Below are 17423 nucleotides of genomic sequence, written 5' to 3'. Positions count from 1 at the left end.
TTTTTATAGATTATACTCCATTTATAGTTATTATAAAATATTGGCTGTATTCCCTGTGCAATACAGTATATCCTTATACTTTATTTATTTCATACATACTAGTTTGTACCTCTTAATTCCCTACCCCCACCTTGCCCCTCCCCCCTTCCCATACCCCACTTGTAACCACTAGTTCTCTGTATCTGTGAGCCTGTTTCTTTTTTGTTATACTCAATAGTTGGTTTTATTTTTAAATTCCATATATAAGTGATAACATACAGTATTTGTCTTTCTCTCTCTGACTTACTTCACTAAGTATAATACTGTCCAGGTCCATCCATGTTGCTGCAAATGTCAGAATTTCATTCTTTTTGATGACTGACTAGTACACACACACACACACACACCACATCATCTTTATCCATTCATCTGTTGATGGACACATGGTTGCTTCCATATCATGGTTATTGTAAATAATGCTGCTGTGAACATTGGGTTGCACATATCTTTTCGAATTAGTGTTTTCATTTTCTTTGGAGATATACCCAGGAGTGGGATTGCTGGATCATATGATAGTTCTATTTTTAGTTTTTTGAGGCACCTCCATACTGTTTTCCACAGTGACTGCACCAATTTCCATTCCTACCATTAGGGTACAAGGGTTCCCTTTTCTCCACATCTTTGCCAACATTTGGTGGTATTTATGGTTTATTTATTTATTTATTTATTTATTTTGCCGCTTTGTGCAAGTTGTGGGATCTCAGTTCCCCAACCAGGGATTGAATCCGGGCCACAGCAGTGACAGCAGTGAATCCTAATCACTAGACTACCAGGAAGCTCCCCTATTTGTGGTCTTTTTGATGATGGCCATTCTGACAGGTGTAAGGTGATATCTCATTGTAGTTTTGATTTCCATTTCCCTAGTGTTAGCAGCGTTGAGCATCTTTCTGTGTGCCTGTTGGCCATCTATTTGTATGTCCTCTTTGGAGAAATGTCCATTCAGGTCTTCTGCCCATTTTTAAATTTCGTTTGTATTTTTGATGTTGAGTTGTATGAGCTGTTTATATATTTTGGATATTAACCCTTTATCAGTCACATCATTTGCATATATTTTCTACCATTAAGTAGGTTGTCTTCCTGTTTTGTCAATGGTTAATGTGTCATTTAAGGCCAGTGTTTCCTTATTGATTTTCCGTCTGGATGATCTGTCCATTGATGTAATTGAGGTGTTAAAGTCCCCTACTATTATTGTGTTACTGTCAGTTTCTCCCTTTATGTCTGATAATATTTGCTTTATGTATTTAGGTGGTCCTATGTTGAGTGTATATATATTTACAATTGTTACATCTTCTTGGATTGATCCCTTGATCATTATGTAATGTCCTTCTTTACAGTCTTTTTTTTTTAATAGATCTTTATTGGAGTATAATTGCTTCACAATACTGTGTTAGTTTCTGTTGCACAGCAAAGCGAATCAGCCATATGCGTACACATGTCCCTATATCCCCTCCCTCTTGGGCCTCCCGTCCATCCTCCCTCTCCCACCTCAAAGTCTATTTTGTCTGGTACAATATTGCTACCCCCGCTTAATCTTTTAATTTCTATTTGCATGGAATGCCCTTTTCCATCCCTTCACTTTCAGTCTGCATGTGTCTTTAGATCTGAAGTGAGTCTCTTGTAGGAAGCATGTGTACCGGTCTTGTTTTTGTGTCCATTCAGCCAGTCTATATGTCTTTTGATTGGAGCATTTAATCCATTTACATTTAAAGTAATTATATGTATGTAGTTACTGCCATTTGTTAATTGTTTTGGGGTTGTTTTTATAGTTCTTTTTTGTTCTTTTCTTCTTCTTTGTTCTTTTTCCTTGTGATTTGATGACTATCTTTAGTGTTATGTTTGGATTCCTTTCTCTTTTTTGTCTGTGTATCCATTATACATTTTTGGTTTGCAGTTACCATGAGGTTTTTATATAGCAATCTGTATATATATATGTGATTATTTTAAGTTGCTGATCTCTTAATTTCAAATGCATTTTAACAGCCCTACATTTCTACTCTCTTCCCCTCATGATTACTGTTTTTGGCATCATATTTTAAATCTATTTATTTTTTGTATCCCTTAACTGCTTATTGTGGATGTAGACAATTTTACTACTTTGTCTTTTAACCTTCCTGCTAGCTTTGTTCATGGCTGATTTCCTATCTTTACTGTATGTTTGCCTTTACCAATGAGCTTTTTCTTTTCATAATTTCCATGTTTCTAGTTGTGACCTTTTCTTTTTCACTAAAAAATTTCCTTTAACATTTCTTGTAAAGCTGGTTTGGTGGCACTGAACTTTTTTAGCTTTTGCTTGTCTTTAAAACTTTTGATCTCCATCAGATCTGAACGAGAGCCTTGTCAAGTAAAGTATTCTTGGTTGTAGGTTTTTCCCTGTCATCACTTTAAATATATTGTGCCACTCCCTTCTGGTCTGTAGAGTTTCTGCTGAAAAGTCAGCTGATATCCTTAATGGAGTTTCCTTATAAGTATTGATAACTTGTTGCTTTTCCCTTGTTGCTTTTAATATTCTCTCTTTAATTTTTGCCATTTTAATTATAATATGTCTGGGTGTGGTCCTCTTTGGGTTGATCCTGTTTGGGACTCTGTGCTTCCTGGATTTGGGTGACTGTTTCCTTTTCCAGGTTAGGGAAGTCTTTAGCTACTGTGTCTTCAAATATGTTCTCAGGCCCTTTCTCTCTCTCTCTTCTCTTTCTGGGATCCCTGTAATGTGAATGTTAGTATGCTTGTTGTTGTCTCAGGTCTCTTAAACTGTCCTTATTTCTTTCTATTCTTTTTTCTGTTCAGCATCAGTGATTTCCACTACTCTGTCTTCCAGCTCACTGATCTGTTCATCTGTGTCACTTAGTCTACTTTTGATTCCTTCTCGTGTATTTTTCATTTTGGTTATTGTATTCTTCATCTGTTTGGTTGTTATGTTTTCTAACTCTTCTTTAAAAACTTCTAACTTCTTGTTCTGTTTATTCATTTTTATTCTGAATTCTTTGATCAAGTTTATGATCATTACCTTGAACTGTGTCTCCACTTATTTCTTCTTCTGGGGTTTTATCTTGTTCTTTCGTTTGGAACATATTCCTCTGTCCCTTCATTTTGCCTAACTTACTGTATTTATTTCTGGTATCAGGTAGGTTGGTTATGATTCCTGACTTTGGAAAAGTGGCCCTTTGTAGGGGATGTCTTATGTGTCCCAGCAATGCACTCCCCTCTCGTCACCGGAGCTATATGCTATAGGGGCACCCTCCATGTGGGCTGTGTGGGTCCTTCTGCTGTGGTGGGCTGACTACTGTGGGCAGCCTGGTGGGTGTGGCTGGCCTCTAGTCTGATTGGTTGCCAGGCCCTGCCTTGTATGGAGGAGCCAGTCACTGGTTGGCAGCGTGGATCATGAGGTGGCCAGCTGTGGAACCCCGGGAGGCTGGCCCTGGGGCTCGTGCTGGCTCACTGGAGCCAGGAGTCAGGTCCGTGAGATCTGGGGCTGGTTCCCACCCACTGGTGGGTGAAGCCAGGTCCTGGGGTCTCACTGCAGGGCCCAGGGGTTCCAGAGCTGGTGTCAGACAGCTGGCAGGTGGGGTCATCTCCTGACACAGCTGGCTGCAGGGCCTGGGGTGTCTTGAAACTTGAGTTTACCTCCTGGTGGGCGGGGCTTGGGCTCAGGTGGTCCCAGGACTGGTGCTGGCCTGCTGGTGGGTGGGGCTGGGGCCCAGGGGATTCTAGGGCTGATGCCTGCCCACTGGTGCACAGAGCTGGGTCCCAGGGTGTCTGGGTCTGTTGCCTGTGCACTGGTATGTGGAGTTGGGTCCTGGGCCCTCTGGTGGGCAGGGCTGTGTCCTGGGACGGCTGTGGGCTCAGGGGGTCTTAAGGGGGCGTGTATGCTCCACCCCAGTTGTTCTGCCTGAAGTATCCCGGTACTGGTACCTATAGGTTAGTGAGCAGGGGCACAGCTGGATCCTGAGACTAATAAGCTAGAGGGAGGATTCCAGAATGGCGCTTGCAGGCACCAGTGTCTCCATGGTGGAATGTGCTCCCAGAAATGGCCGCTGCCAGTGTCTTTGTTCCCAGGGTGAGCTCCAGTTGCCTCCTCCTTCTCTGGGAGACTCGCCACGATCAGTAGGTAGGTCTGTCCCAGGCTCCTTTCAAATTACTTCTTCTGCCCTGGGTCCTGGAGCATGAGTTTTTTGGGTGCACCTTTTAAGAATGGAGTCTCTATTTCCCCCTGCCCTCTGGGACTCCCAAAGGTAAGCTCCACTGGCCTTCAAAGCCAAATGTTAATAGGGCTTGTCTTCCTGGCACAAGACCCTTGGGTTTGGGGATCCAGATGTAGGGCTCAGACCCATTGTTTGCTGGGAAGAACCTCTGCAGTTGTGATTATTCTCCCATTTGTGGGTCGCCCACCCAGTGGTGTGGGTCTCGACTGTATTGTGTTTCTGCACCCCACCCCACCCCCTGTCTGGTTGTGGTTTTCTTGGTATCTTTAGTTGTAGAAGATCTTTTCTGTTTGCTTCGGTCTTTTTGATCCATAGTTCTATAAATAGTTGTAATTTTGGTGTGCCTGTCAGATGAGGTGAGCTCAGAGTCTGTCTCCTCTGCCATCTTCCAAAATCTTTTTTTGGCTTCTGTAGTTTTTTAAGTGCCTCAGGTGATCCTGATGTGTAGCCAAATTTGAAAACCACTGAGATTTTGCCCCTCAGTTATTAATGACTTGGGCTGGGGTTGCCATTACAACAGGAATGGACATGTTCTTTCGTTTATATCATATTCTTCAGCAGATATTGAGCATATTATGTGCCAGATACCATGTTGGAGACTCAGATCAAACTCATGTTGAAATATGTAGCACTACTGTGGATCAAAGTAGTGTGGTAGAAAAGTAGAAATGTGAAGTTTTCAGAGGTCAGACATGGTAGTAGGGCATACAAATCTTAATTGTATATTGTTAGGTTGAGAAAAACCTTCAGAGAGACCATCCAGTTTTAAATGTTTGTTTTGAAGATGATGTTATGCCCATGTGCTGTGGCTGAAGAGAAATTTTAAAAACACACAGGTATGTTGGGTACAGGTATAACATTCAGATTTATTATATCAAAGAAACATTAAAGGGCTGGAACTAGTCTCAAAAGATAAAAACAGTTTATGCATTTTTTCAACATTTTTTGAGCATGCTAGCTGCTGGGAATGTGATAGGGAGGAAAACACAGGAATAGTGAGTTTCTGCCCTCAGACTGCTTATACTCCAGTGGTTTGATGTATGATAGAGTGGCTTACACCGAGAAAGGGATATGAAGAGAAAGTACTCTCAGATGGAATAGGTATGAGGACATCAGCAGGAGGAGCAGTGAAGACTTCACAGCAGGATGTGCAAAGGCCCTGGGGGCAGGAGCACCTGGAATCCACTTAGCTCACTGTATTGGGGGTGGGGGAGGGGGGAACTAAAAATCTAAAAATCCACCAAAGGATTTTTAGAGCGATGGGAGGCATGGCCCAATTTACTCAAGTAGAATCAGAAATATTTTACTGGGGGGGAGGGGTAGAAGTGAGATGATGATGAGGAAGAGGAGGCAATAAAAAGGAATAAGATGCCAAATCAGCAAGAACAGTTAAGGGCTGGTGAGGATCAGAGTTTGAGGGCCAGAGAGACACGAGGGCCCTAGTGCTAAAGATGTGTGGCTTTCACAGGCCCGTCTCCAGCTTTCAGCCTGTTTGCAACTGTGCTTGATTCCTGGCTTACGAAATGGTCATTCTTAAGAAGACAGAGAAGAATCTGAAGTAGAACTTGACTGAAGCTCAGAGCACAAGGTTTGTTTTAAGCCCTGAAGTAGCTCAATCTCGTCCTTCAGCTGCTGCTGCCTTTGTTCAGATAGATGAATTTTATTCTCTATTGCTATAATAAGAAAATTATTTCAGGTTATTCAGTAGTTTTATACACAATGCACTATTTCTAGCCTCTTCTGAAAGTGCATAGTACACAATGCGGTGCCCCAAATGAAAAGGATCTAGGGTCTTGTGAGCAGGAATTGATGCTTTTATGCTTTTGCTTCCTCTTCTAGTTCAGGATACAATTCTAGTATTTATCACACATAAAGCTGGTCTGTAAATCTTTAAAATTTTGTATACATTTATAGCAGAAAAGGCACTTCTGTATACTTTTGAGGATTTGAAAGCAGCAACTAAATAACCTTCGTGCTACACAATATCCATGTTGACAGGATGCCATTAGACTATCAAGAGTTAAGGGCAAATCTTTCAGAGAAATGCATCCAATTTTTAATGTTACATAAAAGCTTTCGGTTTTATTTAGAAATAGGAATGCTTTCATTGTGGAAACTAAGAAGCTACTTTAGTTAGGCGTTATAAACTATAATATTACTCAGTGGCAATTTTTTAAACACCTCAAGAATATCTGTATACCTGCAGTTAACTTTCTGGAACACTGAAAAAGATGAATTAAGCAAAAGAGTCTTTATCAGTTGGGGTGTGAGAAGTTAAGTCTTTTAAGTTGGTTCTCATGTGATTCCAAATAGTGTCACCCCCGGGAGCTCACACCCCCCCAAATACTACACTATATTGTATGTACTCCCAACTAACTTAACCTAGGTAGTGACATGTTCCAAACATGTTACTTTTATATGAAAGAAAAATAAACATACATGAAAGTCACCTACAAAATAAAGCTTTTTAGAAAAAAAATTTAAAGGCCTCTTAAAAAAAAAAAAAGGATATTCCCATAAGACGTATGCAGACATTCTCAAGAGACTGGTAAAAAAACACACTATTGTTGACTTTTTCTGCTGATTATAAATGTAATACAAAATTCAAATAGAAATGTGTAATATGAAAACAAAAATGAGAAAGGCTTATGTATACTGAGACAGGAATATGAACTAATATTTTATCCACAGGGAAAATCTATTTTCCTAATATACTTGCTGGAAAGACAAATACATCTCTGGAAAAGAACAGAGTTTAGGGCACTGTTTGTGTACAACTTCAGGGGGAGCCATCTGCCTTAAACTCTGTGTCAACCTGTGCCCTCCACTCCCACCGGGATGTGCAGTGCACAGCCTGCCCAGCTGTGTGGGGCAGCCTTGATGGAGAAGTCAGGTCAGACTCATCAATGTGGAAACTTAGCCTGTTTTGAAGGCATCTGAAATAGTGGTGAAAGGACCACTGTTTGATGTTTTATGGAAAGGTTAACTCTCTGTTTCCACTAGGTTTTCTTTTTCAAAAGTTTCTTGGCTATTCTTTTTTTTTTTTTTTTTTGATGATGAACTTTAGAATCAATCACAACCCTTCCTCTCCCATTAGATTTGAAGATTAATGTTGAAAGAACTGAAATTTATACACATCATACCAAGTGAGAGGGAGACAGTGCAGCATGGTTTATCACAGCCTCACCAGTTCCTGCTGATTTCCAAACATGGTGCCCAAATACTTCCATTTTGCAATTAATTTTTTGTTTCCACTTTTTTAGATGAGTTCTTTTTCTGATTACAAAAGCATTGTGTGTATGTATAAAATGTGGAAAATACAATGAGCACTAAGACAAAAGAAATTACTATAATCCAGTCACCTACAGATAACTACTGTTTCCATTTATGTGCAGTTTTTCTGTGTGCATGTGTGACCCTGTGTATATATATTTTTTCTTCTGTGTGTGAGGGCTCATATTGTTTTGTAATGGGCTTTTTCATTTAATGCAAGGGTGAACATTCTTCTAAAATAGGATTTTTATCACCTGAATAGTGTTATTTTAATAAATATATATGATAAATGTTTATAAACTTTGCTGCTCAGTTATAACTCTTACCTGCTTGAATATTTACAAATGCATCTTCAAACAATCTGCAGTCAAAAAGTGAAGTCCCAATTTCTTCATAGTCTGGAGGAAGAAGAACATTTTCAGTTTTAATTTAAATAACTTACATAGGCAGAAACACCTCACAGAATAACCCTCAAAAAGGAAAAGCACACAGAGCAGGCATCCCCTGTGGACTGCAGTGGCAGCAGCCTCACCAGGGAGCTCGTTAGAAATCCAGATTCTTAGCACCTTTACTAGATCAGAACCTCCAGGGATGGGGCCCAGCCATCTGTTTTAACAAACCCCCCTGGTGGTTCTGAGGGGCATGCTCAAGTTCGAGATGTGCTTGGTCTAGAGACAAGAGTAAACGAACAAAAGAATGTCAAATGTCTGTTTGCTCTTAACTGCACTTTTTGGTTTTGTCCTGTAGAAAAAAATCCCTTTCAAATAATCATATATTTTACATTGTTACCCAAAATACAGACTGTTGAGGTTTTTCCTTCTAAGACAGCTATACAGTCGACCCTTGGACAATGTGGGGTTAGGGGTGCTGACCCCCGTGCAGTCACAAATCCAAGCATAACTAACTTCACAGTCAGCCTCCCAAATATGTGGTTCCTCTGTATCTGTGGTTCTGTATCCACGGATTGTATAGTATTTTATTGCATAGTATTTATTGAAAAAAATTCAGGTATAAGTGGACCCGTACAGTACAAACTCATGTTATGAGTCGACTGTATTTATAATAAAGTTTTTAAGCTCCTGACACAGGTTATGAGAAGACTAAGTGGCTGTATACCTGCATGTACAAATGGAACTTCAGCGTCCCGAAGAGCTCTTTCTGAAAGGCCACATTTAACTAAACCAAACATCAACCAAAACATTAAAATTACTTCTTTCTTCTATACTTTACAGTATAAAAAAAGGCACTTGCTTGTTTAAGGAACAGAATTAGAGTCAAATCAAAACTAGCATAATGAATGCCATTCTCAGATCTTAGCAGCAAGCGTGCTCAGCCGCAGGGAGCGGGGGGAGCGCAGGTGTGTGACTGAACCTGGTTCTGAACTTGCCCGTTCTCTTGATGGTCACTCTCAGTTATGAACCTCTGGAAAAGACATTAAAACTTTCAGGGAATCAGGGTATTTTTTTTACTAAAGTAATGATTTTGTCAATTACCTACCTCCTGTTGATTTATAAAAAGACAAGAGATCTGGAACAATAAATTGTATTAAAGAATGAGATAAAGGATGTGAAGGCGATCTGGCGGCGACATCTGTCACCCCACTGATCGCCAGGGTTGATGCGGCTGATCTGGCTGGCTAGGCGGGTGTCCCCTTCCTCCCTCACCGCTCCACGTGCGTCCCTCCCGAAGCTGCGCGCTCGGTTGAAGAGGATGACCTTCCCCGATAGAAGAGGACCGTTCTTCGGTCAAGGGTATACAAGTAGCTGCACTCCCCTGCTAGAACCTCCAAACAGGCGCTCAAGAATGAGATAAAGAAGGAAAAGAAAAAAGAAACAGCGCAGAAAGAAAATGTTTACTTTTTTTTGGGGGGGGGGGGGTGTTGGTTTTGTTTAACATGTAGGTCTGTGAGAAGTCTCTATATGTAGAAATTCTGTTATTTCAATACCTGATTCTGAAGTGGTGTCATCCCTGAGTCTTTCGTGAATCAAATGAAGTTTGTCTACTATTTCTTCAAATAAAGCATTAAGAAGACCCGCTTCTTTACATTTCTTAAGAAAAGGAACTTTCACAATTGCATCTAAGAATAAAAAAAACATTTCAGAAGGAAATCGTCTGTCTCAGGACAGCTATCATACATCACTTTATGGTCACTTCTTCAGACTTTGCCTAATGGTGGATGAGCATTATTAGGTAATACGTACAGCACCTTTATCTTTTCTATTAATTGTAATTTCATCATACCTCATTTTTTTCAAGCTGAAACAATGAAATGTTATAAAAAGTGAAAATAAAAACTTCTCTGCTTAGAATAATTATATGAATAAAGAGAATTTTCTAAAATTTAGCTTCAAATCTTTGAGATAACAGCCTCCCTCATTTTTTTCTGTCACCGTTGACTGTTATTATGGAACGTCTGTTTCCTTAAGAGAAAGTTACAATTACTGGCTTAAGCTTCTTGGCGGGGGGTGGGGGTGGGGTCACAGTGTGAGGGGTGGCATGTCATTGGATTCTGAACTCAGGCAACTCTGGCTTCTATATCAAGAGCTGTATCCTTTCTTAATACTGAAGAGCAGTTGGACCATCCCAACCTGTTATAAGTTATTTTGATCTGTTGGGGTTATGATGGAGTGAATAATTATGATAAAAGATTTCTATTCTTATAATTCATTACTACAAGTCTAGAATAATAAAGTGGGATACCAACTCTGAAATTCTAAATAATAAAGTGGGATACCAGCTCTGAAATGGTACTAAGTACTGTAAGTCATATTCGTTAACAGACAAAACTTATAGCAAACCTGTGTGTCTGCCATCCTTTTCCTTCCTATCCAATTCCATTCTTTCCGGTGGCTAAAAGGAGAGAAAGATCAAGATTACTTTACACTAATTTTTTACTGTTGACATTTAATACAGTGAGTCCTCTACATATGAATGAGTTCCATTCTGAGAGCACATTTGTAAGTCCAATTTGTTCGTAAGTCTAACAAAGTTAGCCTAGGTACCCAACTAACACAATCAGCTATATAGTAAGTACTGTACTGTAATAGGTTTATAATAGTCTTCACACAAATAATACATAAAAAACAAACAGAAAACAAAACATTTTTAATCTTACAGTACAGTACCTTGAAAGGTACAGTAGTACAGTACAACAACTGGCACACAGGGGCTGGCATCGAATGAACAGGCAAGAAGAGTTACTGACTGGAGGAGGGAGAGGAGGTGGGAGATGGTAGAGCTGAAGGATCGTCAGCAATAGGAGATGGAGGGCAAGGTGCAATTTCACTCACGCCTGACGGTGATGGCACAGGTTCTGGTTCCTTGCTGGATTCAGTTCTCTTTACCCTCTTGACAAAATGATCCCTTGATGTCTGGGTAGTAGCTCTTCTTTTCCTGTCATAGATGACATGGGAGCACTGGGTTGCATTCTTAACAGCTGCTGCAGTCTTCGTGTACTGTTCTACGTTCGGGTCCTGTGCTTGAAATAAAGTTACTGTACTGCTGTATACAGTACTGTAGAGTACACAAAAGCACAACCACTTGTAGAGGATGCATGCGTGTGACAATGTACTCCAGACACATGAATGTGATTAGACGTGTGAATGCACGTTTGCATCTTTGAAAGTTCGCAACTTGAAGGTTCGTGTGTAGGGGACTTACTGTATTGCATAAAGTGAAAACCAAATTCAGTGATATGCTTATGGTGAAAATCATGTTCCATGTTCATATGTAGATGTAAACATCAAATGTAGTTTTGTTTTTGTCTAACAAAACATTAACAGGTGTAACAAGCACCTCTTGTATAAATAGGGTGAGAGGTTGCTGGCTCATATTAATTAAAGCTTACACGAGCTGTTGCAAATCCCCAAAACATTTTCATATGCTTTACACAGAATAGGAATCCAGAAAATTATGAATCACAAATTAGGTCAAATGTGGATCCTACAGCCGGGAAATACTTGGCTAGGTAAGGATGTTCCACTGCACCTATGCCTGTTTTAAGACCATAAACACCCTGTGGGCTCAGATCCTCTCACTGATTTGGTACCCAGGGATGCCAGGAGCCAGGGGACAGTCATCTCCTGGAGGTTATGTGCTTGGATACCCAAGACACATCCAACTTCTCTTTAATATTCATCATCATCTATCATTGTGTCACCTGAAATTCAGAAGGTTAAAAAAAGACATTGTATGGAGAAACTTAAAGCTATAATGAAATTAATTCAGATTACCTGTACAGGATTGCCTGTTGAGAGATGTTTTTTCCTCCCCCTTTTACTTTTCACTCCTGAAAAGTAAGCAGAAAAGTATAAATTATGTAGATACTGGAATCCATAAAGGAAAAGACTGATGCTGGACTACAGAAAACGTACAACTCTTATATGCCAAAGGTTATAACAAAGTCAAAAGATATGTCAAACTTAGATTAAATGTTTGCAAAAAAAAAATGACAAAAGGCCAATTTTTAAAATATAAAAGGACCTTATAAATCAATACAAAAAAGGCAATTGGGTGGAAAAATGGGCAAATGGGTGACTCTGGAGAGAGGGTTCATTAAACAGAAAAATAAATTGGATCACAGGGAAACAATATAATTGATCAAAATATAGGGGAGTATACTCAGTTTCACCCATAAATAAAGATATGCAAAGTAAAACAGAATTTTTCATTGATCAGATTAAGATGTATAATATATAACGTCTGCAAGGATTTGGGTCAGTGTGTACTGCTGGTGCGGCCTCTTTAGAAGATAATTAGCCAACAGTTACCCAAAGTTTCATTGTTTATACTCTTTGACCCAGCAATCTACTTACAGGAAGTCTTTCTAATAGTATTGTTACATAAAGGCACAAAGATGAGTGGAGAAAAATGTTAGCTACAGTATTAAATGTGATTGAAAAAAGCTGGAAATAACTTACATGTCAGTCACGCAGAGACTAGTTCAACTGTGGTTCAGCTATACAACTGAATAATATACATAGTGGAATACTATGAAGCCTTTTAAAAATGAGGCAAGATCTACTTATACCCACTGATAGAGAAGAATTTCTAAGATATACTAAGTGAAAAAGCAAAATATAGTAGTAGGTATGTTTCTATACACAGAACATTTTTGGAAGAATTCGAAAGAAACAACGATGGTTTCCTCTGGGGAGAGGATTCGTTATAGTGTTATAATCTGCTTTTTAAAATGAATACATTATTGTCATCTTTCCCTGTCAGTGAACACTGACTGACAGCAATGTTTTTGATAGTATTTGATAAGTTGCAAGGGGGATGGCTGAAGGGTAACGCTATTGTTTAGAGAGCGTTGCTTACACCACAAAATGCAGCTGGCATGACAGGGAACTAATAAGCCTTTCCCGAAGAGGGCCGACTCCTGTCCACAGAGAGCATTCCACACCTTGTGTTGGCAAGACTGCTCTTCCGGCAGTACACAAAGGTCAGGTAACCCCAGGTAGCCAGGACCCAATTTTCCTCAGAACGGAAAGGCTAATCATGCATTCTTAGGAGAACTGCATTCAGGGAACATACAGCACTTTATCAGTTTTATCTACTGAAGATTCTGATAGTCTTCTCAGAAGACAAGTAGTCACAAAAGTCAAAGCTTCTTACCATGTTTTGGTCCGGTCAGCTGACTGTAGTGAGAATGGAGGACACCAGACAAAGGCTTCACTGAGAGTAGGTCTAGTTCACGAAGAAGAAAAGTTTAGTTCATTATACTGCACACTGCACAGGGACTGACAATTTTAAAAGTATGTAACATTTTGACTCAAAAATTTGTATTTTAACTTAGTGAGGCCAGTAAATCAGATTATTCCATGTCTTACCAAAGGTTTACCTTTCTTTAAACCCACAACACTAAATTTCATAGACTTACCATTTTGAAGGTCAGCATGTTGTTGGCACAATACTCTGAAAACATGAAATTTCAAAGAGTCAAATAATTGTATTTACACTTTTCAAATATTATGCCTATTGCACTGTAATTTAAAAGGGAACTAATCTTTTTCATGCGGGCTTAACCTTAAATATTTATTTGTTAAAAACAAAATTGCTGTTCAAGCCTGTGTAGTTACTGACAGACATCAAGTGTAGATGGACCCTGTGCCAGCGTCCCCTGTGCCCTTGAACAGGTCAGCGTGCTCTCTGCAGGGGTGAGTGCTGACTACATATTTTGAACAATACTTGTTCATATACAGTGGTAAGATTTTACTGTATAAAGAAAATACTTACGAGATCCAACAGCTAAGACACAAGTTTTCATCTGACTACACAAAGTTCTGCTGACTTTCAACAATAAGCACAAAATTGCATGCATTATCTGACGGGAAAGTAGTTTTCTAACTCAACAGGCATCTCCCCCAGATCTTAGATTTGAACTGCATGAGCTTAGAACTAATCAGTGCCCTAGAAGAGAAGGAAGAAGCAGAGCAGCTAGAGCAAAGAAGTGCAGTGAGTAAACCTGAAGGAGCTGCTCAGGCCCTGTTTTCTCTCCAGCCTTTCTTCCTCCGCAGCCTCCAGTTCCCTTCCTTACGGTGCTGACCCTCATGATGCAGGGTCCCCCTCACCTAGGGGAATGTATGAACTCTTCCTGTCGTACATCAGTTCCCGCCTCCTCCATGCAGTCCTCCCAGCACCCCACCCACCCACCCCCAATCGATATTAATCTCCTCACCCTTCAGATTCTGGTTTCTCAGCACTTTTGTTTGCCAGGTACTTAATTTTTTTTTTCAACCATATATAAAAGTGGAGATGTGATGAACTCCCATGCCCCCAACCCATCACCCGTTTTCAACAATTATCAACTGAAGTCCAAGCCAGTTTCATGTAAATCCCCTCCTGCTCCCATCAGGCCACGTGCTCCTACTAGGTTTGACCTTCTGGTCCTCCTGTGAGGTGATAGTTTTAGTTCACATCTTGTTTCTCTTTATATTCTCACTATACCTAACAAGGGGTCTCGTGCATGACAGCCACTCCAAATGTTTAAATTCAATTTAAAAATGAAAAAGTTCACCTGATACTTGATAAAACTATGACGAAGATTTATTTTATTCATTGGTTCTACTAATATATGATCAGTATTTTTTCAGACTTTAAGGTATAGCAGGAACTTGACTCCTTTTTGTTTGACCTTATAGCTCTGCTAATAGTCTTTTTAGTGGGTGTTTTAGGTCTTTGGAGAAGTCATAATAAAATAAGCTCTTTGGGAAGGTAGATAATAAAAGTGAAACAGAATATTTCAATTCATGAGTTTCTCAGCAAATCAAATATAAAAAGAATATAAAATTAACATATTTACACATTTCCTGTCTAGTCTCAAGCAAGAAAATACCTGTGTAAAATCAGATTTTAAATTATTTAACAAACTTCTTTGAATGTTAGGCTTGCCCACATTTTAGGATATATGGCTGCTAAGCTTAAAGAGGATATGGTGTCAAAGAGCAAAGACTCTGGAGCCCTGAAGCCCAGCTCTGCCTCTTACCAAATGTGTGGCCTGGATACAAATTACTGTCAGGGCCTCAGTTTCCTCATCTTTAAAATGGGGATAGTAGTACCTACCTTACTGGGCTATTAGAGTATTAAACGAAATAACATTTGTAAAGTACTTTGAAGTATTCCTGGCATAAAGTAAGTGGTTAAAAGATAAAGTAATAAAATAAAATCGTTCTGGAACACACTGATAAAATTGGGGATATATGCCCACAGGGGGAAAAAAATCTACCCTCCATATGGAATTTTAAAGTATCATTTAGGAATGTAACAGATCTTACAAAAATCATATTAAAAATAATCCTCTGCAAGGGATAAATTTGGAGTTTGGGATTAACATATACATACTACTATATATATCAGTAAAATAGGTAACCAACAAGGACCTACTGTATAGCACAGGAAACTATACCCAATATTTTGTAATAACCTATAAAGGGAAAAGAATATATATATATATGGGTATAACTGAATCTCTTTGCTGTACACCTGAAACTAACACAACACTGTAAATCAACTACTTCAATTAAAAAAATAAAAAAATAAAAATAATTCTCTCATAACACTAATCCTATTATTCAGATACTATGCCTGAAAAAAAATGTATATGTTTCACTGAAATTTAAAATGTCCAGTTCAATCAGAATCTATTCATATGCCCCAAAGAAGTGAGAAGTGTCTGCCTGGCTCGTCAACATTAGACCATCATTCTCTGTTTTATTCCATCTCATAATTTTAAAAAGGTCAAACCTAACCTTTTGACTGTTATTTCCTTCACCTTTATATGACATATTCTAGACTGCATCTATGTACAAAAAAGAGTTCGCTGAACATGACCTGAATCAATTAAAAACTGGGTTACTGATTTCTTCTGACTAAACTGTATAATGACTTAACTGAACTGACTTCTTTCATCAGAAGGAAGATCACGTTTCTTCCTGGATAAAACAAATATACTTGTTTTGGACTTGAAATATGCCTTACTGGATCAAAGTTAACATTAAAGAATTATTGAAAAACAAGGAGCAAGATTTCAAAGCCAAAGGCAACACAAACAAGGTGTAAATTTCTTCAAGGACTTAATGACTGATAACTGTATTTGCTGCATAGTTTCTTTATCATTTTTAGAGGCTATTTATAGTTAAGAGGGTGGTGAGAGTGATGGGAAAATACATTCATTTGGAGACAAGATGGGTAAAGCATGGACCTAGAACTAACAAGTCAGGCTCCTTTCCTGTTTACAGAAAAGAGCGAGTGTGAACTGTTCCCAGCCTCGTGGCCACTGTTAGGTTACTTGTGCTACCATGTCAACCAGTGCTTTCTATGAGGAAAGAAAGGATGCAGGGAGAGTAAAACCCAAAACAAAACCAACCCTGCTTCTTTTCTTCCTATGACACTTAGGGAAGGTACTTTCAAGTTACGTTCCCAGCTGGGCATCTCCCAAACCACATTCTTACTTGGAAATCATTTGCATAAAATTAGCTTTAAAAAGTCTCCTTGTCCTTATTCCATCCCCCAAACGTGGCTTTAAAACTGTTTTATTAGATACCTGTAAGTTCCTTTAGATCCATCAGCTTGTAGAACTGCATGGTCACTCTTGGCACAGAAAAAGTGGTAATTCTTGAGACAGGATTTTAAATCACATCCCACGGTGGCTCCTGCTTTCCCACAAAATGTGCATTTCTACAGAAGAACAGATTTTACTGAGTAAGCACCTGATTTTTCAGAATCTTTGTTAAAATTTAAAGTTAAAGATGTCATCAAATATTATTTTTAAGTTGGCAGTCCTAATGTCCTCAGCTACAAACACCTGGTCCTGACATTCAGCTGCTCATTTTGAAATTTCAGCAAAACCTCAACTAACTGGAATGTTTTGTAATGATCTGATTAAAAGCAGAAAACCCTTTTTGTTTCCCAAAAAAACCCCTCTCCTCTCTTTTTAAAAGAGATTTCTAAAAAGCAGGGTTGGCAACACTGTCCAGCTCTAGGCAAGAGGTTCTGTTGGGGACACTGAGCCTGTGGCCAAGGTCAGCTCCTGGCAGTGCCACTAACAGCTGTGTGATCTCAAGCCAGTCCCTTCCCCTCTCTTAGACCCGAATTCCTCCCTGGGGATCACAGTGCCTGTCTTACAGAGGCACTACTGAGGAGACGTGAGAGAAAGGAAGTGAAATCTCTTTGGCATCTATGTAGAAAGGCCAAAAATGTAAAAAAAAACAAAACAAAAAAGCCCCTGAGGAATGTTTTTTTCTTAGCTCAATTCATTTGATCTCTTGCTTTTATGTATCAGTCTATTGGTCTGCTAGGAAGGTGGCGTAGAGATGGCTAGGAGGAAAGTACGTGGCCACAGAAACCTGTTTGGGGGAATCTGAGCCATGACCACAGCTGGTTTATATCATGCTCCGGCTGAATGACGTGGGC

At 39.4% G+C, this 17423-nt stretch overlaps 1 protein-coding gene across 2 annotated transcripts in view; it reads right to left on the bottom strand.

The window, feature by feature from the left end:
- Positions 1-5079: 5079 nt before the first annotated feature.
- SETDB2 (SET domain bifurcated histone lysine methyltransferase 2) overlaps positions 5080-17423 on the bottom strand; it is an 80991-nt gene continuing 68647 nt past the window's right edge. For both annotated transcript variants that reach the window (XM_033436852.2, XM_033436851.2), the window contains 9 exons: positions 16555-16688; positions 13393-13427; positions 13128-13199; positions 11744-11799; positions 10802-10984; positions 10310-10361; positions 9457-9588; positions 7838-7909; positions 5080-5911 (listed from right to left, as the gene is read on the bottom strand). In XM_033436852.2, the coding sequence (XP_033292743.2) occupies positions 5772-5911; positions 7838-7909; positions 9457-9588; positions 10310-10361; positions 10802-10984; positions 11744-11799; positions 13128-13199; positions 13393-13427; positions 16555-16688 (876 nt within the window). In that variant the 3' untranslated portion in view covers positions 5080-5771. The remainder of the gene's footprint in view (positions 5912-7837; positions 7910-9456; positions 9589-10309; positions 10362-10801; positions 10985-11743; positions 11800-13127; positions 13200-13392; positions 13428-16554; positions 16689-17423) is intronic.

This window comes from Orcinus orca, chromosome 18 (assembly GCF_937001465.1).
Source record: "Orcinus orca chromosome 18, mOrcOrc1.1, whole genome shotgun sequence".
Classification (NCBI taxonomy): Eukaryota; Metazoa; Chordata; class Mammalia; order Artiodactyla; family Delphinidae; genus Orcinus; species Orcinus orca.
The sequence above is the reverse complement of the archived record's forward strand: the minus strand, read 5'-3'. Positions and strand labels throughout refer to the sequence as shown.